This window comes from Pogoniulus pusillus, chromosome 1 (assembly GCF_015220805.1).
Source record: "Pogoniulus pusillus isolate bPogPus1 chromosome 1, bPogPus1.pri, whole genome shotgun sequence".
NCBI lineage: Eukaryota > Metazoa > Chordata > Aves > Piciformes > Lybiidae > Pogoniulus > Pogoniulus pusillus.
In genome coordinates this window covers 21,436,428-21,458,996 of record NC_087264.1, presented here as the reverse complement: position 1 = coordinate 21,458,996, position 22,569 = coordinate 21,436,428, and the positions used below count along the sequence as shown (strand labels likewise).

Sequence of the window (22,569 nt, the reverse complement as noted above, 5' to 3'; positions counted from 1 at the left end):
TCAGGAAAGGGGCGGGTGAGACATCAAAAGGAATGTGGAATAAACATGGCAACTGGGGTGAACTTGGTGGAGCATGGAAAAAGAGCAAGTTAGGAATGGTTATTCCTGTGAGCTCTGCTAGGACCAGGACAGAGAAAGAACAACAGAGAAGAAATGGTGCTCATTGTTAGAGCTAGGCTGGGGCCAGTAGCTGCTCCTCTCAATGTAAATGAGGGATGCTGTGAGCTTCTGGCAAGCTACCAGCACAGCCCTGGGTCAGGCATCCATGTGTTAACGTAATGATGTCTCCAAGGAAGTGGGTCACATCCCTGTGGCCTTTATTAAACAAAAGCAAGCAGAAATTGCTCCAAGAACAAATGATGAGAAATGCCAAGATGAGCTGCTGAAGGCAAAGAGAGCAGATGAGATCACTTTATATAACAGGGCTCTCTTCTAGTTGTCATGTTAGTGATTTGCAGCCTTGGCTCCCGTGGTCTCTCCATTTCACCAGTGCTCAGTGCCACGTTGGCAGCGCATGCCCTGTTGCTCTTGCGAAGCTCTGAGCGTGGGAGGGCGAGGGCCTGGCTGCTCAGAGTGACAGCAAACAGGCTCAGCTGCCCGAGGAGCACTGCAGGCCAGCAGTGCTCTTCTCTCCGTTCTTTAGACACCAGGATTAAGGCTATCAGGCTGATTAATGTGATGTCAAATGAAAGCAAAATTTCCCCTCCTGTGGAGAAGTGGGAGAATAGTTAATTGGAGCTGTCTGTTGAAGCCTAAATAATTCATATGTGTGTGCCAAACATTGGTTGTTTTTTCCCTTCTCTAAGCTGAGGACTGCCAGCTCCTTACCGCCATCCCAAAGGTCAAGTGTCTACGAAACACTCGGCGAGAAGGTGAGTGTGGAGAGCTTTGTAGGTACAATGACTGCAGTTTTCCATGGCTCTGCTTGCCTGTGACCTGCTGACAAGTTGTTTCCTCTGTAGTTTGGTTTTGCAGCATAAGGGTTTCACGTCCTAGTCTGGGGGCTATGCAGAGGGAGAACCTGACTTAAAGCAGCTTTCAGGCTTCGCACCTGAAATAGTAAGATGTGGTGTCCAGAGGCCCTGGCTAGAAAAAGGACTGTTTCTTAAGAGCTTTATGAATGTTCTGTCCATAACAAGCCAGAAGGTGTGGGCCAAGGAAAAGCTATATACCTATCTTAAACAATACATATCAGTCTTCAATGCTATATACCTATCTTCAATGCTATATACCTATCTTCAATGCTATATACCTATCTTCAATGCTATATACCTATCATCAATGCTATATGCTTACCTTGAACACAATATACCTGTCTTAAATGCTGCATAACTGTCTTAAGTGCTATCTATCTGTCTTAAATGCTATATACCTATCCTCAACGCTATATACTTACCTTAAACACAATATACTTGTCTTAAACACTGCATAACTGTCTTAAGTGCTATCTGTCTTAAATGCTATATACCTATCCTCAATGCTATATACTAACCTTAAACACTGCATAACTGTCTTAAACACTGCATAACTGTCTTAAACACTGCATAACTGTCTTAAGTGCTATCTGTCTTAAATGCTATATACCTATCCTCAATGCTATATACTAACCTTAAACACTGCATAACTGTCTTAAACACTGCATAACTGTCTTAAACACTGCATAACTGTCTTAAACACTGCATAACTGTCTTAAACACTGCATAACTGTCTCAAGTGCTATCTGTCTTAAATGCTATATACCTATTCTCAATGCTATATACTTACCTTAAACACAATATACCTGTCTTAAACACTGCATAACTGTCTCAAGTGCTATCTGTCTTAAATGCTATATACCTATTCTCAATGCTATATACTTACCTTAAACACAATATACCTGTCTTAAACACTGCATAACTGTCTCAAGTGCTATCTGTCTTAAATGCTATATACCTATTCTCAATGCTATATACTTACCTTAAACACAATATACCTGTCTTAAACGCTGCTTAACTGTCTTAAACACTGCATAACTGTCTTAAGTGCTGTCTTAAATGCTATATACCTATCCTCAATGCTATATACTTACCTTAAACACAATATACCTGTCTTAAACGCTGCTTAACTGTCTTAAACACTGCATAACTGTCTTAAGTGCTGTCTTAAATGCTATATACCTATCCTCAATGCTATATACTTACCTTAAACACAATATACCTGTCTTAAATGCTGCATGACTGTCTTAAGTGCTATCTATCTGTCTTAAATGCTTTATACCTGTCTTAATGGTACATACCTGTCTTAAAAAAATATATACCTGCCTTAAACACCGTATTCCTATCTTAAACACTACACAGCCATCTTAAACACTACACACCTGTCTTAAAACCTGCATACTGGTCTTAAATGCTACATACCAGTCCTAAATGCTATGTACTTGTCTTGAATGTTACATACCTGTCTTGAATGCTGCATACCTGTCCTAAACGCTGCATACCTGCCCTAAACACTACATGCCTGCATTGAATGCTGCATACCTGTCCTAAACACTACATACCTGTCCTAAATGCTACATACCTGTCCTAAATGCTACATACCTCCTCTAAATGCTACATACATGTCTTGAATGCTGCATACCTGTTTTAAATGCTACATACCTGTCTTAAACGCTGTATACCTGTCTTAAAAGCTGCATATGCATCTTAAATGCTGCATACCTGTCTTCAATGTTGCATACCTGTCTTAAACACTGCATACCTCTGGTAAACTCTGCCTACCTGTCCTAAACACTATATACCTGTCTAAAATGCTGCCTACCTGTCCTAAATGCTGCCTACCTGTCTTAAATGCTGCATACCTCTCTTAAACACAAGATACCTGTCCTAAATGCTGCTTACCTGTCCTAAATGCTGCCTACCTGTCTTAAATGCTGCATACCTGTCCTAAACACTATATACCTGCCTGAAATGCTGCCAACCTGTCTTGAACACTGTGTACCTGTCTTAAATGATAGGTACCTATCTTAAATGCTACATACCTATCTTAAAGGCTACGTATCTGTCTTAAATGCTATGTATCTGCCTTAAATGCTGCATACCTGCTTTAAACACTATATACCTGCCTTAAATGCTGTGTACCTGTCTTAAATGCTATATATCTGTCTTAAACACTGCATACCAGTGTAGAGGGTTAACCCTTCTGGTGGTGGTCTGAACCTGACCCCAGGTGTAGTTGTTAGTCTACTCCCACTTCCTGTGTAGGACCCCTATAAAAACAGAGGAACTGCCTGCTTCTTTCTCTCTTGCCCTCCCTTCCTGCCTGATGACACCACCCTTGTTCCTGCTGCTTCTGTCTTATCAAGTGGCCATTCCCTGACATGGTGGACAACCCATTCCTGAATCTACCTCCATCCATTGCCATCAATCTGTTTGTATATATTTACTTGTATCTTGTTTCCCTTCCCTGTCTGTCTTTGTAACTCCCCTTCCTTAAATACCTTTTATTTATTGTTAAAGTTTTTTCTTTGAACTTCCAAATAGAAGCAAGACTTATTTGTGTGATTTACCCCTTTTCACTCTCTACATCTATTTCCTTTCTTACCAGGGAGAGGGGAAGGCATCCTATTATTGTATTGGTTCCATTAGCTGTATTTTGAGTCTCTGGGAAGATTAAACTAGAATGAATACAACCTGTCTTAAACACCACATACCAGTCTAAACACTATATACCTATCTTACAAAGATACAATTAAGGAAAGTCATTTCTCATATGTCTCCTTTGTACACAAATGGTAACCCTGGCTTTCCAAACTGCTCTCGAGTTTGAGTCACATATGATGGCTTGGAGAGAGGATCTGGAGGGCGAGACAATAATCACTGCTTAGTTCACAAATAGCATCCCAGCTGGTGCTGAAAAGTTAAGGAGGCATCTGAAAGCCAGGTTGATATATCTGACCACAGGGCAGAATAAAGGACAAATGAGAATCAAGAAGTTAAATGGTAAGAAAGGCAACAAGAAAAGCATGGACCTGTGGAAGCAGTGAGAGAGGCAATCAGGGTGCTCGGAGTGACACCAAGCAGGCAGCAGCAAAGTACCCATGGGGAGTGCTGGATGTGACCGTAGCAGGAACCAGAATGAGAGCTCAGTGGTGCAGGCAGATGTGACAGGCAAGGTTATTCTTTGTGTGCTGGGAGGCCTCAGCTGACAGCATCTCCTGGGGGTTGCTCTGCTAAAGCTACCCACGGTTCTGAGGTATGGTATAGGAGAACCACCTGCTCGTCCCCTCTAATGGCCACACAAATTACCTTTTTTCCTGAAGGCTCAGCAGTTTCCTTCCTAACCTTCATACTTCTCTGTTGTCCTTTCCTCATTGTAGGTCTGATTCGCTCTCGGGTACGAGGAGCTGAAGTGGCTGCTGCTGACGTCCTCACCTTCTTGGACAGTCACTGTGAAGTCAACAGCGAGTGGCTGCAGCCAATGCTTCAGAGAGTGAAAGAGGTGAGCACTGTGTCCCCCTCTGGGATGGATGGATCTGGCCTCTCTCGTGCTTGCGGATCATGGAATCCTAGAATCAGCCAGGCTGGAAGAGACCTCCAAGCTCAGCCAGTCCAGCCTAGCACCCAGCCCTGTCCAATCAACCAGACCATGGCACTAAGTGCCCCAGCCAGGCTTGGCTTCAACACCTGCAGGGACAGCGACTCCACCACCTCCCTGGGCAGCCCATTCCAATGCCAATCACTCTCTCTGACAACAACTTCCTCCTAACATCCAGCCTAGACCTGCCCTGGCACAGCTTGAGACACTGTCCCCTTCTTCTGTTGCTGGGTGCCTGGCAGAAGAGACCAACTCCACCTAGCTACAGCTTCCCTTCAGGGAGAGTTGTAGACAGCAATGAGGTCTGCCCTGAGCCTCCTCTTCTCCAGGCCCCCACACCCTATCAGCAGCACTGGTGAGGGCAAACCCTGTCCAGATACTCAGGTAACCATGCTTGCAAGTGGCTGGGGTTGATCCCCTCTTCTGAAAGAAGGATCTTGTGGTGTAATGGTCCCCACAAGAAGCAGCAGGGGCTCTAATGCCACCTTAAATTAATCTCTGATTGGCTTAATATGAAGGAGCAGAAGAAAGTGAGACATCAGGGTGATGACATAAAAGCTTCTGCTTTTTATTCCTGCTCAATAAATCCTCCATTTTGGAAGCCCATAAATATTTACTTCTGATCTTTAAGTGGAGCTGCAGCAGCAGCAGCACAGGAGTCCCTAAGCAGAAAGGACCTCACCTCTTTCTTCAGGGAAGGGTCTAAGTTGCAAAAGCTTGTTTGTTGACTCTGGTATATTTAGTGAGCAGATTTCAAGTCAGCCTATTTCTGACCTTCTTCCTACATTTCCCAAATGCATCCTAGTTCAGCTTTCAGTCCTAGGGCTGAGTAGCTGGAGCAGTGGCTGGAGTGCCAGGCTGCCAGGTGGGTGCTGAGGCTGCTCAGGCCAGGCAGGCACAATTCTTACTGTGCAGCCATCACAGCACAGAGGGAAATAAACAAGACTGATAGCTCTCACCTACAGCGTGCCATCCTAGCCAAGTGTGCTGCAACAGGAGGAACTATTGGAAGGCACAGGTAAAGGTTTGATAGGAAAGACAGAGGCTGGCAGCTGTCGCACAACAAGATGCTGCTTCTTGCATTGCCAGCTCTCTGTTTTGTCATCTATTTCAGCTGTCACAAGACTTGACTCATGATACTGAAAACTTATTATCATCTCAATTTTTTGGGTTGATTTGGGTTCTTAAGTGCAGGGTCTTGATTCAGAGCCATTGTTAGGAAGGTGCTTTGTTAGGGAGTTGGTAATTTCTAGACTGATGCTAATGAATTAATACTTAAGCATGACAGAGCAGAAGGTATGCTGTCAGCAGATATCAAAACCAAGCACAAAACCTTTGTGACCATGATTCATGCCCTGTAATTTGGGCAGGAAATAAAGAGCTGTTTCTTAGCAGTGTTGTGTTCTGAGTGTTACGATACCAAGCTCCATTCCTCACGTCCATGATGTGCAGCTGACTAGTACCTACCATCTCCATGGTTGGATGTAGTGGCCATGCATCTCCTGCTCAGCTACCAACACTGCTCTGGAACACCCAAACATTTATGTGTGCAGCTTTGTGTTTCTTGATCTCTGCCAGCTTTGCTCAACATCCAAGAAAATCCTGACCATGTTTTTTGCCCCCTTTTTCTCTCTCCTTCAGGATCATACCCGAGTGGTGAGCCCAATCATTGATGTGATCAGCTTGGATAATTTTGCCTACCTGGCAGCATCAGCAGATCTGAGGGGAGGTAGGTATAATGAACCTCTTGTGTAAGTCAGGCCTGAGGGATGGTGCAGGAAAAAAAATGGCTGTTCTCTTCAGCTTTCCAAGAAAAGAGAGTGATGCTCTGTCTCAGTGGGTTCTTTGTCTTTTTTTTCCTGCAGTCAGGTCTTTTGCAGAGTTAAACCAAAACCCAACTAGTGTTTTCCTGGAGTTTGCATTCCCTGTCACAGCGTTTTGCAGTTCCAGGCTCAGTTAACTGATGAAACATGTATCACCAGGCCCTCCCTACACTGCATGCACACTGGAGTCTGACAGGCTCTTCCAGTGGCTGCTCTGATCTGTGAGGCTATCTCATGACTTCTTCTGAGAAACGTTTTCACCCCTGTCCTTGCAGCTGAACCTTCTGCAGCTGTTCCTGTAGTCACCCACAGTGTCTGGTGCTCTTCTCCCTCTTCTGTGGCTGCGATTCGCTGCCACGCTGCTTGCCACTCATTCTGTGGCTACCCTTAATGATGGTATCATGTTAGTGACTGGGCTGTGCTCAGCTATCCACCATAAACAAATGGGAGTCTGGAAAGAGATGTTGATTGCAGTGGTCTGCAGGCCCTGGTGCTCAGCATGCATCACAGCCTGCAAAGTCCTTTGATTAAAGCCTCATCACTTTGGCAGACAGGAAAGTCTCAAGACAGACTGACCAAATGCAGTTACATCTAACACTCCTGAAGTTGTGGCATGGAATTGAGCAGAGAGCTGTAGTGCAGAGATGACACCAAGACAGAAGCTGACTTCTGCATCAGGATCAACTTGGTGCTTTAGGTAGACTGTGAGGAAGGTCAGGGAAGGAAATTAAAGACAACCTGTGATGTAAAGGTGAAGACTAACATTGAAGCTAGCAGAAAAGCAATAACAAAACCTCTCTGACATATTTTTTTTACTTCTCAGGGTTTGACTGGAGCCTTCACTTTAAGTGGGAGCAGATTCCTATAGAGCAGAAGATGTCCCGAACAGACCCAACTCAGTCTATAAGGTAGCTGTCCCTGATGGTCTGTGTGCAGTCCTCCAAATGCCTTTACCAAGCCTTCACTGGTATGACAAGGAGTGCACAGGAGCTGCCTGGCTGAAAACAAAAGGTCACAGTGCTCCCTTGATGGTGACAAACTTCACAGTGTTCTCTGAATGCACTGAGGCTGGTGCCTTGATTCTGAGAGTATTCTCTGAACACTGTGAAGACAGCAAATACATGCTACTGTAGGCTTGCAGGCATGTCACCTCTGCAGGCCACCTCTTCTTCTACAGGTTTGTTTTTGTGATCTCCCACAGTCAGCACTCTGAATGGCTCAGAAATCCCTTTAGGGGGTTGTAACTGCCTCCATCTTCCAGATGAAGAATTAAGGAATGAAGCAGCTAAATAGTCACCCAGCAACTGTAAAAGAAGACTGGGAACTGAGTCTCGCCTAGTAATTGAGGCACAGAATTAACCTCCTCCCCTAAATATAAATATCCATGGACAAAACACTCTGTTGGCTGGAACAGTTATTGTCAGCCTTAGAATCATAGAATCAGCCAGGTTGGAAGAGACCTCCAAGATAACCCAGTCCAACCTAGCACCCAGCCCTAGCCAGTCAACTAGACCATGGCACTAAACGCCTCATCCAGTCATGAGTCTCTGTCCCCTTCTTCTGTTGCTGGGTGCCTGGCAGAAGAGCCCAACCCCACCTGGCTACAGCCTCCCTTCAGGTAGCTGTAGAGAGCAATGAGATCTTCCCTGAGCCTCCTCTTCTGCAGGCTGCACACCCCCAGCTCCCTCAGCCTCTCCTCACAGGGCTCTGCTCCAGGCCCCTCACCAGCTTTGTTGCCCTTCTCTGGACACCTTCCAGCACCTCAACATCTCTCTTGACTTGAGGAGCCCAGAACTGGACACAGCACTCAAAGTGTGGCCTGAGCAGTGCTGAGTCCAGGGGCAGAAGAACCTCCCTTGTCCTGCTGCCCACACTCCTCCTGATCCAGCCCAGGATGCCATTGGCTCTGCTGCCCACCTGGGCACACTGCTGCCTCATCTTCAGCTCCTCTCTCCCAGCACCCTCAGGTCCCTCTCTGCCTGGCTGCTCTCAGCCACTCTGTCCCCAGCCTGTAGTGCTGCTTGGGGTTGTTGTGGCCAAAGTGCAGAACCTTGCATTTGGCCTTGTTCAGTCTCATCCTGTTGGCCTCTGCCCACCCATCCAGCCTGTCCAGGTCCCTGTGCAGGGCTTTCCTACCCTCCAACAGATCCACACCTGCTCCTAGATTGGTGTCATCTGCAAACTTGCTGCTGTATACATGCTCCTGAGAAATGTAGAATGTGACAATATGCATGAGAAGTCACAACAGTGCTTGTCTGTATAGGCAGAGAACTCCCTGTTTATAGTTCAGAAGTAGTATTTAATTCCTCTGTGTAATTGTGTTCTCTTTTTCAGAACCCCTGTCATAGCAGGAGGAATATTTGTGATCAACAAGTCTTGGTTTAACCACCTGGGGAAATATGACACTCAAATGGACATCTGGGGAGGAGAAAACTTTGGTAAGTTTGGAAAGCTGCAGAGGAACACCACACTGATGCAGAACCACTTCTCAGTCTTCATTGCCTACCAGAACCTTTGAGAAACCTGCTCTGCCTGTCAGTGTAAGGCTAGGAGCATGCTCCTGTGTCTGTCAAAACACTCAGCTCTTTGTGATCAGGACTATTGCCCTCTTACAGGCATATGCACCTCATACAGCTGCTTCCACAGCAGCAGGAAGAAAGAGGTACCTCAGCCAAAGCTAATGCAGTCAGTCTGGCCCCAGCTCTGACGTAGGCAGTCACTCCTGTGCTCTATTTGCCAGAAAAATCTGAGTTGCTCTCCAGATTGATAGGACAGAAGGATATTTTTCCTAGTGAAACAACCCTCTTTCTAAGTGAGGTTTGTGTACCAATGCAATTTGGAGTGCAATCAGCTAAGAAGCAGGGGAGGAGCATCACAAACATCTGAGCAATTTAGGAGCCCAAGGAGTTGTCTACAGCTGCTTGAGGGGACATTGTGGAGAGGCTGCTGCTGGGCTCTGCTCACAGGTCATTGGAGACAGAAGAAGGGGGAATGGCCTCAAGCTGAGGCTGAGGAGATATAGATGGGACATGAGGAAAAAGTTTTTCCCAGAGAGAGTGGTCAGGGACTGGAATGAGCTGCCCAGGGAGGTAGTGAAGTCACCCAGCATGGCTGTGTTTCAGGGTGGCTTGGATGTGGTGCTTGGGGCTATGGTTTAAGGTAGATGTTGTGGAGTAGGGTTCTAGGTTGGCCTTGGTGATGCTGAGGTGCTTTGCCAGCCTGGGTGTTGCTGTGATTCTGTTATAGGCCACGGCCTGGGAAATACACAGCAAAATGTTCTTATGTGCTTCCCATCAGGGGAAGGAAGTTTTTAATAAGCTATGCTTGATCTCCATTTTCTCTTTCAGTGCCCACTCTCTGCATTCTTTTCCACTTCTTCCTAGAATTCTGTTGTTTATAAGCTTGGAGGATGCAGCCTGCAGATCAGTCTGCTCAAGATACCAATATGGCATGAGGAATCTGCCCACTCAAAAGCTGTTATCTTGCAGGGCACGGTGCTTAAACCCATCTCCTTGCACCTAATTGTGGCACAGATGGTCCAGGAATCTCCCTTTGCCAGTCTAAAAAGATGTTCCAATGCCACCAGTTGCTAGTGACAAAAGGAGAAGAGTATTGAAAGGAGGTTCTCAGACACCTCGAATCACAGAATCAGTCAGGGTTGGAAGGGACCACAAGGATCATCCAGTTCCAACACCCTGCCGTGGGCAGGGACACTTCACACTAGATCAGGCTGTCCAGAGAGAGTGTTTGTGAGGAATTCAGGTGGGTGAGCTGGGCCATTCCTTGCCCACAAAGGCAATTTTTAATGAACTACTTCATCACAACTTTTTCCTGTGAGGAAACAGGGTAAGAGAAAGGATGGGAAGGACACATTAACTGAGACTAAGGGCTGACCTGATGCATGTTTATAGAGATGGAGGGGGTGAGTGCCAGGAGGCTGGAGCCAGGCTCTGCTGGGAGATGCCCAGTGACAGCACAAGGGGCAATGGGTGGAAGCTGAGGCAGAGGAGGTTCCACATGAACCTAAGGAGGATTTTTTTCCCTGTGAGAGTGACAGAGCACTGGTACAGGCTGCCCAGGGGGGTTGTGGAGTCTCCCTCTTTGGAGATATTCAAGACCTGTCTGGATGCATTCCTGTGTGATCTGCTCTGGGTGATCTTGCTCTGCCAGAAGGGCTGGACCAGAGGAGCTTTTGAGGTCCCTTCCAGCCCCTGACATTCTATGATTCTATGACACAGAGCCAAGCAAGTGCTGTGCACACAGCAGGTACACAGGAATGATCAGGCAGTGATTGCCAGCTGCCTAGATATCTTTCCAGCTGGATATGAGCTGCTAAACCCTTCTTATTCCACTGTAATGGGAAAAAAAGACAGTGATGAACTCGTTTAAAATGCATATGGACTAGGCAGATGACACCAAGTTAGGTGGCAGTGTTGATTCGAATGAGGGTAGAGAGGCTCTGCAGAGGGACTTGGATAGGCTTAGATCCGTGGGACAGTATTAATGGGATGAGTTTCAACAAGGCCAAATGCCAGGTCCTGCATTTGGGTCACAACAGCCCCAAGCAACGCTACAGGCTTGGGGCAGTGTGGCTGGAGAGCTGCTGGCAGAAAGGGACCTGGGGGCTGTAATAGACAGGAGCTGAATGTGAGCCAGCAGTGTGCCCAGGCAGCTGAATGTGAGCCAGCAGTGTGCCAGGCAGCTGAATGTGAGCCAGCAGTGTGCCCAGGCAGCTGAATGTGAGCCAGCAGTGTGCCCAGGAGGCCAAGAAGGCCAATGGCATCCTGGCTTGGATTAAAAATGCTGTGGCCAGCAGGAGCAGGGAGGGGATTATCCCCTTGGACTCTGCTGTGGTGAGGCCACAGCTTGAGTGTTGTGTTCAGTTTTGGGCACTGCAATACAAGAGAGATGTGGAGGTGCTGGAGCAGGTCCAGAGGAGGGCAACAAAGCTGGGGAAGGGCCTGGAGAATAAATCTGATGAACTTGGAGGTCTCTTCCAACCTGGTTGATTCTATGATTCTTCTGAGCTGTAAATAAGCTGCTGTACATCAAAGCTCCACACCCTTGCAGTCCTTTAACAAAACCTTGACTTTAGCTTCAGGAGCAGCTGGATTTCGTCAAGTAGCAATGTTCTCTTTGTATTTTCCAGTCACAATATTAGGCTGATTACTGTGCTCTGAGTAGCTTTCCCTGCAGAGACAGTGGATGACAAACTGTAATTGACTCATCTTTTTGTTGCTGCTGTTGTTGCTTTGGGGGTTTTGTACTGTGGTGGTGTGGGTTTGGGGTATTTTTTGGAAGGGGGTTGTTGGGTTTTTTTGACTTATCAGAGCCAAGCAGAATAAGAACATCAAGACATTGTAGGGTGAATAAACATGGAGTAGAGGAAACTAATGGTTGGACTCGATGATCTTGAAGGTCTTTTCCAATCTAAGAAATTGATTCTGTGACTCTGCTCTAGATGCTGACTCACTTCCTTATGCCCTCATTTTATTCTCTCCTTGTCTCCTAAAACCCTTTTCTTCTTCACATGATTTTCTTCTTCACATGAAAAACCATTCACATGGTTTTACACAGTGAATTCTTCCATTCCTCCACCTATATGCAGGGCTGGAAAGTTACAGAAGCCCAGAAGAAGGTGGGTGTGGGAGTGATCCTAGTCTGTTGCTAAATGGCATCCTGACAGCAGTACAAAGACCTGGCCAAAGGGAAAGGTGTCTCACTAAAATGCCTGGGGGACCAAGGAGAGGAGTGGGACTGGAGAAGCCTGGGGAATCTCTGTGCCACAAGAGTTGGCTCCATTTTAACAAAGGGAGGACAGTTTTCCCACTCTCCCCATGGCATCACTAGGAAAAGTTTTGTGTTTCAGCATGAGAGTGGTGAGATTCTGGAATGGGTTGCCCAAGGAGGTGGTGGAGGCCTTATCCTTGGAGGTGCTTAGGGCCAGGCTGGATGAGGCTCTGGACAGCCTGATCTGGTATGGGGCGTCCCTGCCCATGGCAGGGGGTTGGAACTGGCTGTTCCTTGTGGTCCCTTCCAACCCTGACTGATTCTATGATTCTATGAAAGCCAGTTGACAAGCTGCTTGAGCACTAGTGGAGCCTAAGCAGAATGGGAAACACAGAGGTCTGTTGTCACGTGGAGAAATGCAGATCCCCAAGCTGTCTCAGAACGAAACAGTGCCTCTAAAAGCACCCCAAGCTGTCTCAGAACGAAACAGTGCCTCTAAAAGCACCCCAAGCTGTCTCAGAACGAAACAGTGCCTCTAAAAGCACCCCAAGCTGTCTCAGAACGAAACAGTGCCTCTAAAAGCACCCCAAGCTGTCTCAGAACGAAACAGTGCCTCTAAAAGCAGAAAGTAAGTGTATGCGGCCGTTTGAGCTGACTTTCTGGCTCAGACAGAGGGGAGAGATGAACACTCCAGGGATAGGCCATATAATGGCAACAATAGATAAGTTAATATCATTTCATTGGAGCATCAAGAGCTTGATGTCTAGAAGCACAGCTTGTTCTTCCCCTCCTTCTGCTGGCTTCTGCTGCTTGAGCTGCGCCTGCCTATCTTCCCCGGCTGCTGTTTCGGCTGCTGCTGCTTCTTTGCTGCCCCTTGACCCCTCCTCCATCTCCCTGAAGGTTATTGTATTTTTTCCCCTTCTCTAGTTGTTCTCTCTCTTTACACTGCTATACTTATACTATAAGAAATACAACTTCATCTTTCCCTGACTTTCAAAACAAATCTGTGTTGTGGTGAGTTTATTTCTCCCTGGGGGAAGGATCTGCCCTAACCCGGGACAGGGTAGTAAGTAATAGTTTTGCTGTTGCAGACTCTACCTCCAGGGCAGAGGGTGAAGGTTTTCAGACCCACTGCTGCCCACCTGACCTGCCTGCAGCCGTGTAACGGGTGGGGTCTCTTGCAGAGCTCTCTTTCCGCGTGTGGATGTGCGGCGGCAGCCTGGAGATCGTGCCCTGCAGCCGCGTGGGACACGTCTTCAGGAAGCGCCATCCCTACGACTTCCCCGAGGGCAACGCACTCACCTACATCAAGTAGGTGTCTGGCAGCTGCTGGGCAGCGGGCAGGGCACCCAGGCGCTGGGCCCTCCTGAGCCAGCCCAAATTCCTTGCTGTCTGTCTGCCTGTTGTCTTTCTGCCCGGTGACGGAGGAGGAAGACTTGTGGCTGAGCATCTGTTCTCCAGGGAAGGATGAGCTGTTGTTTTCCACGAACAAAACCTGCTCCGATCTCTGTTGTTTGTGTTGGTGCATCTTGTTCTGCCTCAGTCTGTGGCGGGGAGCTGGGGCAGTACCCCAGGGAGAGACTCTGGCCATTCGTGGGTACTGCCCTATGACATGTGCCTCTCTGCCAGCAGTCCTTAGTCACAGCTGCTGTCTCTGAGCTGCTTTTGAGTCCAGAGATGAGCAGCAGGTACTCTGAGCTGCTTTTGAGTCCAGAGATGAGCAGCAGGTACTGTGAGCTGCTTCTGAGTCCAGAGATGAGCAGCAGGTACTGTGAGCTGCTTCTGAGTCCAGAGATGAGCAGCAGGTACTGTGAGCTGCTTTTGAGTCCAGAGATGAGCAGCAGGTACTGTGAGCTGCTTCTGAGTCCAGAGATGAGCAGCAGGTACTCTGAACTGCTTTTGAGTCCAGAGATGAGCAGCAGGGACTCTGAGGCTAGCCCTAAGGACAACTCCCTCTGCAGGGCAGATGGGAAGAGGAAAGAAGATGAAGCACAGTGTCCCACAACAGGAGCAGCTAAGCACTGGCAGAGGGCCCCAGAGAGGTGTTGAAATCTCCATCATCTCAAAAGCTGTTCTGCTTTGAGGCTAATTGGAATATTTTTAGTGAGAAGAAAAATAAACAGCAGTGACCTGTATCAATCAGTCTTCTGCTGAGAAATGCAACTAGCCAAAATATAGATAAGGCACTCACTGCTCTCACACTTCTCAGTGGTTGTTCTCCCTCTCTCTGGTGGTCTGTGTGTGGTTGCATCTGCCTTTACTCTTTAATCCAATCTAACCTTCTCCTCTACCTTTCTTCTTATCTTTTTGACGTCTTACCTCAGATCTCTCCGATTTAGCATGTGAGATATACAGGCACTGATCTGGTTATTTCTCAGAGGAGGGAAAGGGGGAGGAGGGGGAAAGAGGTTTGGGTTGGGAGCCTCCTGGGCAGTTTGACTGATTCAGGAGGGATGTTGTGTTTCTGTATCACTTTTAACTTGTATAGAACTGTAAATATCTGTACAGTGTGGCCAGCAGGACAAGGGAGGTTCTTCTGCCCCTGTGCTCAGCACTGCTCAGGCCACACCTTGAGTGCTGTGTCCAGTTCTGGGCTCCTCAAGTCAAGAGAGATGTTGAGGTGCTGGAAGGTGTCCAGAGAAGGGCAGCAAGGCTGTGAAGGGCCTGGAGCAGAGCCCTGTGAGGAGAGGCTGAGGGAGCTGGGGGTGTGCAGCCTGCAGAAGAGGAGGCTCAGGGCAGAGCTCATTGCTGTCTGCAGCTCCCTGAAGGGAGGATGTAGCCAGGTGGGGTTGGTGTCTTCTGCCAGGCAAGCAGCAACAGAAGAAGGGGATAGTGTCTCAAGCTGTGCCAGAGGAGGTCTGGGCTGGATGTTAGGAGGAAGTTGTTGGGAGAGAGAGTGATTGGCATTGGAATGGGCTGCCCAGGGAGGTGGTGGAGTCGCTGTCCCTGGGGGTCTTCAAGAAAAGCCTGGATGAGGCACTTAGTGCCATGATCTGGTTGACTGGATAGGGCTGGGGGATAGGTTGGACTGGATGAGCTTGGAGGTCTCTTCCAACCTGCTTGATTCTATGATTCTATATACAGTTCTATATGAGTTAAAAGTAAGGCAGAAACACAATACCCCTCCCAGCAGCCAGAGTGCCCAGGAAGGGCTGCCAACCACCCTTCCACTTGCTTTCCACTCTCCTCCCACCCTCTCCCTTACCTCAGGATCTCCTGCTTATGTGCAAGGTGAGTTGGAAGAGGTCAGCAAAGGGTGAGTTAAGAAGCAGAATGGTTAGTTAGAAAGTGTGCAGGGTCAGGCAGAAGGGTTAATGCAGTAGAGACCAGGCAGAGGTTGTCTTATCTGTGTTTGTGTCCTTGCTTTTATATGTCCCAGCAGAACGAATGGGTAATTTAGACATCACTGTTATTTCCCTTTCCCAGCCAAAAATCTAATTGCTCTCATTGAAATATTCCAGTTAGCCTCAAACCAGCACATTCATGTGTGGAACTGTCCCTCACTCCCTCCTGGCAGACAGGCCTTAGGCCTGCCCACCCAGGACAGGTTCTCCACAGGCACTCAGCAGAGTCTCTCCTCATGTCCATGCAGGAACACCAAGCGCACGGCAGAGGTGTGGATGGATGAGTACAAGCAGTACTACTACGAGGCCAGGCCGTCTGCCATCGGCAAGTCCTTTGGAAGGTAAGCTTCCAGCAGACCTCAGGAGTGCTCTGGGAAGCCTCTTGCCAGCAAGAAACAGGTTTTGAACATTCTCTGGGGCTAAGTGTGGGAAGCAGAGATGCTCTGGAGGGCTGGCTTGCAGCTTGATTGCCTGGCCACAAGGTTTGCTTCTAACTCATACTACTTTTCCCCCCAGTAGCCCTGTGCATTAGCAGCAGTCTGATGTGGTCTGTGATGAGGTTAAAAGGGCAAATATTTTAAGTGGATAGATGAGAATACTTTCTAACACAGCATGCAGTTGCTTTGGGAACATGAGCTACATGATGACAAGAGCTTGATCTGGAGTTCTTCTGCAGATGCAGGATCCTGGGGCAAGCATGGCTAGCTGGCACAGGGGGCAAGCTGCAGCTGGCACACTCTCCCCTTTCCTTGTGTGTGGTTTGCCTGGTGTGTAGGGTAGGAGAGCATGGCCATGGTGAGGCAGAGAGTTGTGATCAAGGGCACAATGTCCACCTGCAGACCAGTGCCATGTGGCTCCCTCAGGGGTCTGTGCTGGCACTGGTGCTGGTTAACATCTTTGTCAGTGCACCCTCAGCAAGTCTGCAGATGGCACCAAGCTGTGTGGCACAGTAGACTTGCTAGAGGGCAGAGATCCACCCGGAGTAAACCTGGACAGGCTGCAGAGGTGTGCCCAGGCCAACCTCATGACATGCAACAAGGCAGAGCGTAAGGTCCTGCACCTGGGTGGGTGCAATCCCAAGCACAACTCCAGGCTGGGTGAGGAATGGCTGAGAGCAGCCCCATCCAGGCTTTGCTTGAACACCTTCAGGGATGGCGACTCCACCACCTCCCTGGGCAGCCCATTCCAATTCCAATTACTCTCTCTGACAACAACTTCCTCCTAGCATCCAGACTAGACTGAGAACAGAGTGACTGGAGAGCAGCCAGGAAGAAAGGGACCTGAGAGTGCTGGTAGAAAGTAGCTGAAGATGAGGCAGCAGTGTGCCCAGGTGGGCAGCAGAACCAATGGCATCCTGGGCTGGCTCAGGAGCAGTGTGGCCAGCAGGACAAGGGAAGTTATTCTTCCCCTGTGCTCAACACTGTTCAGGCCACACCTGGAGTGCTGTATCCAGTTCTGGGCTTCTCAATTCAAGAGAGACGTTGAGGTGTTGGAAGGTGTCCAGAGAAGGGCAGCAAGGCTAGGGAGGGGCCTGGAGCACAGCCCTGTGAGGAGAGGCTGAGGGAGCTGGGGGTGTGCAGCCTGCAGAAGAGGAGGCTCAGGGCAGAGCTCATTGCTCTCTACAGCTACCTGAAGGGAGGCTGTAGCCAGGTGGGGTTGGGCTCTGCTGCTAGGCAAGCAGCAACAGAAGGGGATGCAGTCTCAAGCTGTGCCGGGGAGGTCTAGGCTGGATGTTAGGAGGAAGTTGTTGTCAGAGAGAGTGATTGGCATTGGAATGGGCTGCCCAGGGAGGTGGTGGAGTTGCCATCCCTGGAGGTGTTCAAGCTGAGCTTGGCTGGGGCACTTAGTGCCATGGTCTGGTTGATTGTCTAGGGCTGGGTACTAGGTTGGACTGAATGAGCTTGGAGGTCTCTTTTTACCCAGCTGATTCTGTGGTTCTATGAAGACTTCCCCTGGCTCATATTCAGCTCCTCTCTACCAGCACCCCCAGGTCCCTCTCTGCCTGGCTGCTCTCAGCCACTCTGTCCCCAGCCTGTAGCACTGCTTGGGGTTGTAGTGGCCAAAGTGTAGAAGTGTTCTTTGTGACCCAGAAATCAGTGATGGATGATAGGACGAGGGGAAATGACTCCCAGATAAGCATCAGCATCAGGAGTGGTGTGTATCTGGAGGTTCTATCTGCCTGTGCCTCCTCAAGCGATTGCTGTATCAGCGTAAGGACTTGCCTGGTGTGTTTGTATCTCAGATGTGTTTGTGTTTCAGGTAGGCAGCTTTGTGCTCTGGATACTGACATACCTGTTGCTTGTTTGATGACAGGCAGATTTGGTCTCACCCACACACGTTTAGGGCTCTTTTTGTTGTACATTGTGCTTTGTTATTGTGCTGCATTAGAGGTTTTTGTCCTAGTAGCTTTGAGTACCTAATTTATCTGCTGACTGCAGCAGCTGGACTGGGTGCAAATGGCAAAGTAACCCTGCTGCTTGTCAAGGACACCAAACTGTTGCATATTGGATGTGGATATGTTGCTTGTGTGTTTTAGGGCCAAAACTTGTAGTTGTTGTTCAGACTTCCTAGTGGCTTTACTGGCAGCATTGGCTGAGTAAGAGCTGGGGCAGAGCTGTAGGATTTGATTTCAGGCAGTTTCTCCCCTTGTAACAACAGCCCTGAGAACCTGCCTTGAATCTAGACTTTAGAATGCAAATGCCTCTGGTGGTGTGACTTAAATAAACCCTTCATGCCTACAGTTTTGATGTGAACATAGGATCTCAGTGCATTCTCCTTAGGTATGGGCAGTACAGTGGCCTCTCTGTGCTGCTGAGGCTTGCAAAGAGTATGGGTGCAGCTCAAAGTCCTGCCCAGCATGAAAATGTTGTATGGCTTGACCAGGAGCATCCCGGCTGTCAGTAGGACTGCTTTAGCCACTTAAAGCCAGCAAAGCAGCAGCAGCAGGAGGACAGCTGCAGCAGAAGAAGAGGAGGCTCTGAGGTGACCTTCTTGTGACCTTCCAGCATCTGAAGGGGGTCTACAGAAAAGCTGGGGAGGGACTTTTTAGGCTCTCAGGGAGTGACAGGACTGGGGGGAATGGAGCAAAGCTGGAGGTGGGGAGAATCAGCCTCGATGTAAGGAGAAAGTTCCTCAGCAAGAGAGTGGTGAGAGGCTGGAATGGGTTGCCCAGGGAGGTGGTTGACGCCCCATGGCTGGAGGTGTTGAAGGGCAGGCTGGATAAGGCTGTGGGCAGCCTGGTCTAGGGTAGGGTGTCCCTGGGCATGGCAGGGGGGTTGGAACTGGCTGCTCCTTGTGGTCCTTTCCAACCCTGACTGATTCTATGATTCTGTGACTGTTAGTGAAATGTTAAGCTCCCCTTATACACCTCCCCTTTCCCCAAACCACTTAAAAGCAAACAGCTGTGTTGTTTAGGTCTGAAACCCAAACTGAGCCTAGAGCTGTGCTCTAGCACACAATGATTGCTGCTGTATAACTGAGCACAAACACTTTCAAAGCCTTTTCATGAGCTGAAGTGCAAGTTTCATGGCATACTCCTATGGGGGCACCCAGAGGTAGAAACACTTTCCTGGTCCTACAGTGGTTTTACTGCAATGTGTTATTTAACACTGCAGGAGCTGGGCTCTGCCATCTGTCTGAGTCAAAGGAAGGGCGAAAATTGGTCTCTGAATGTGTTCATGTCTTCTTCTTCTGCCTCCTGCAGTTGCCTCTCTCCTTTTCGCTTCAGGTCACTGCTAGTGCTCAGAACTCAGCAACAGCTACGTGGGAGAATGAGTAGTGGGAAAAAGTTGTATGTTCTCCCTCAAACCTCCTGGCCAGTCTTCATTGTTCCCCTCCCTCCTGTTCATTACCTTACCCTCAACAACCTGCCTGTGTTTGCAGTGTTGCAGACCGACTGGAGCAGCGACGCAACCTGAACTGCAAATCCTTCCAGTGGTACCTGGAGAACGTCTACCCTGAACTCAAGTGAGTCTCCTTTTGTATACATCTCTGAAGGGTCAGGGAGTTTAAGGGTTAGTGTGAGGAAGAGGAGGATGAGGGGAGACCTCATTGCTGTCTACAGCTACCAGCAGGCAAGAAGGCCAATGGCATCCTGGCTTGGATTAAAAATGCTGTGGCCAGCAGGAGCAGGGAGGGGATTGTCCCCTTGGACCCTGCTGTGGTGAGACCACAGCTCAAATGTTGTGTTCAGTTTGGGGCACTGCAATACAAGAGAGATATGGAGGTGCTGGAGCAGGTCCAGAGGAGGGCAACGAAGATGGGGAAGGGCCTGGAGAATAAATCTGATGAGGAGTGACTGAGGGAGCTGGGGCTGTGGGGAAGAGGAGGCTCAGGGGAGACCTCATTGCTGTCTACAGCTGCCTGAAGGGACACTGTGAAGAGGCTGCTGCTGGGCTCTGCTCACAGGTCACTGGAGACAGAACAAGGAGGAATAGCCTCAAGCTGAGGCTGGAGAGGGTTAGACTGGACGTTAGGAAAGAGTTTTTCATGGAAAGAGTGGTCAGGGACTGGAATGATGAAGTTACCCAGCCTGGGTATGTTTAAGGGTGGTTTGGATGTGGTGCCTGGGGTTATGGTTTAAAATGAATATTGTGGAGTAGGGTTCTAGGTTGGCCTTGGTGATGCTGAGGGCCTTTGCCATCCTGCACGTTGTTGTGATTCTGAGGTGGGTCACAAGGAAAAGCTGAGCCTTGGCAACAGGGAAAAGAGAGACTTATGCTTGGAAAATGTTTTTCCTGTGTTCTTTGTGGTGAGAAAGCCCCAGTGATTTCCTGGCTTGTGTTATCACAACAACTGTGCAAAAGGCTTGTCACTTCTGCCTCTGGGAGCCCTGTGCTCTGCCACACACAGCTGTCCTCTGCCACACAAAGCTGTCCCTCAGAGCTGTGCAACAGCAGTGTTTGAAGAGGTGTGAGGTATAGATGACTGCTAGACCATGACATCCCTCACAGCTACTGCTTGGTCTTAGCCTGCTGGATGCTCCACTTGGAGGCAGTTGAGCTAAATAGAGCTGGACAGCCTCAGTGCAGAGGTGGAGGATGGTCCAGAGAAAGCCCTAGTGAATGCCAGAGCCAGCTGTGCCTGTGGGTTCCCCCGGCCTGGGTCAGGATGCAGGAGTGTTGTATTGTTGGTCTGTTGGAATCACAGAATGGTTCAGGTTGGAAGAGACCTCAAAGCTCATCCAATTCCAAACCCCTGCCTATGGCAGGGACACCTCCCTCTAGAACAGGCTAGGTAGAGCTGTGTTGGTAGCTAACACACCCTAGCATCTCAGTCAAGCCAAGTCTGTATCTAGTGTGGGTTGAGGCTAACACATCCACCAGTAGTCTGGTCCTGTCAGATTTTTGCTGTGTCACCAACAATGAGATAGCAAATCTGTGCTGATGCTGAGGAGAAGGCTCAGGGAAAGGAGGAGGTAGAAACACAGGAATTCAGTGTGGATATGGTTTTTCTTCCAGTATTGTAGGGGGCTACAGGAGGGCTGGGGAGGGACTATTGACAAGGCCTTGTAATGACAGGATGAGGAGTAATGGGTTTGAACTGGCAGAGGGGAGATGGAAACTGGATGTTAGGAAGAAGTTATTTCCAGTGAGGGTGGTGAGACACTGGCACAGGTTGCCCAGGGAGGTTGTGGAGCACAGAAGCACAGAATGTGATCTCTGATCACATTCTGTGCTTCTGTGCTCCACAACCTCCCTGGAGGTGTTCAGGACCAGTTTACATGAGGCTTTGAGTGACCTGTTCTAGTGGGAAGTGTCCTTGCCTATGGCAGGGGGGTGGACAAGGGAGGTTATTCTGTCCCTGTACTCAACACTGCTCAGGCCACACCTGGAGTGCTGTGTCCAGTTCTGGGCTCCTCAATTCAAGAGAGATGTTGAGGTGCTGGAAGGTGTTTGGAGAAGGGCAGCAAGGCTGGGGAGAGGCCTGGAGCAGAGCCCTGTGAGGAGAGGCTGAGGGAGCTGGGGGTGTGCAGCCTGCAGAAGAGGAGGCTCAGGGCAGAACTCATTGCTCTCTACAACTACCTGAAGGGAGGCTGTGGCCAGGTGGGGTTGGGCTCTTCTCCCAGGCAATCAGCAACAGAAGAAGGGGACACAGTGTCAAGCTGTGTCAGGGGAGGTTCAGGCTGTTAGGAGGAAGTTGTTGGACAGAGTGATTGGCATTGGAATGGGCTGCCCAGGGAGGTGGTGGAGTTGCTGTCCCTGTAGGTGTTGAAGCCAAGCCTGGCTGGGGCACTTAGTGCCATGGTGTGGTTGCTTGGCTAGGGCTGGTTGCTAGGTTGGAGTGGCTGAGCTTGGAGGTCTCTTCCAACCTAGCTGATTCTATGATTCTGTGATCTTTGAGGTCCCTTCCAACCTAAAGCATTCTATGAGTCTATAAACTGCTTGAGATATACCATACCTAAAGGTTCTGTTTTGCCTTCTGCAACCAAATGGTACCAGGCTCTGCCTCGCTTTTTGCCTCCTCTGTACATCTCCTGCAGCTAGGAAATACTGTTTATTTTCTGGCAAATAAAGGGGTTCTGTGTTTCAGCCAGGGTGCAGTTATACCCCTATCAGTGTGAAAGTGCTTTGGAAGTTTCTGTGTATGGAATGCCACACACCTGTCATTTCACTTGAAGGATTCCTGAAAAGGAATTGATCCCAGGAATAATTAAACAAGGAGGAAACTGCCTGGAGTCTTGGGCACAGGATGCCACAGGGAATACACTGGCTGCCATGGGAAGCTGTAAGGGCACAGTGAGCAATCCACCTGTCACTCAGGTAAGGCAAGCTTCAGGTTGGTACTTTGCTCCTGCTTCTGCCCTTTTCATTACCTGGGCCTTGGTGGGTTTGTCCAGAGGTGCATGCTAATTATTTCAACTGCAAGCAGAGAAAAGGAACTCTGCCCATCTCTCAGAGCCCTGCTGGCTCAGCAGGCCCAGCAGGCAGGCACAGAGTGGGAAGGTTTTTCATCACTCAGAGACCACGGGCAGTGCTTGAATGCTCAGGGGTGTGACTAGTCTGTGCCGTAGGTGTGCACCCAGAGTTTGAGTCACGGAGCTGTCCCCCTCCTCAGACTGTTGCTTGGGTGTGCACTGCTTCATCATCCAACCCAAGAGA

At 48.9% G+C, this 22,569-nt stretch overlaps 1 protein-coding gene across 2 annotated transcripts in view; it reads left to right on the top strand.

Annotated features, from left to right (window-relative positions):
• The window catches only part of GALNT16 (polypeptide N-acetylgalactosaminyltransferase 16), a 72,259-nt gene that overhangs the window by 37,438 nt on the left and 12,252 nt on the right, over positions 1–22,569 (top strand). Inside the window, exons 5-14 of one of the 2 annotated variants that reach the window (XM_064143542.1) lie at positions 807–872; positions 4,355–4,476; positions 6,214–6,301; positions 7,219–7,303; positions 8,730–8,833; positions 13,310–13,436; positions 15,718–15,810; positions 19,197–19,259; positions 19,352–19,435; positions 22,089–22,230. In XM_064143542.1, coding sequence (XP_063999612.1) covers positions 807–872; positions 4,355–4,476; positions 6,214–6,301; positions 7,219–7,303; positions 8,730–8,833; positions 13,310–13,436; positions 15,718–15,810; positions 19,197–19,259; positions 19,352–19,435; positions 22,089–22,230 — 974 coding nt within the window. The remainder of the gene's footprint in view (positions 1–806; positions 873–4,354; positions 4,477–6,213; positions 6,302–7,218; positions 7,304–8,729; positions 8,834–13,309; positions 13,437–15,717; positions 15,811–19,196; positions 19,260–19,351; positions 19,436–22,088; positions 22,231–22,569) is intronic. The other variant, XM_064143549.1, reaches the window with a different exon arrangement.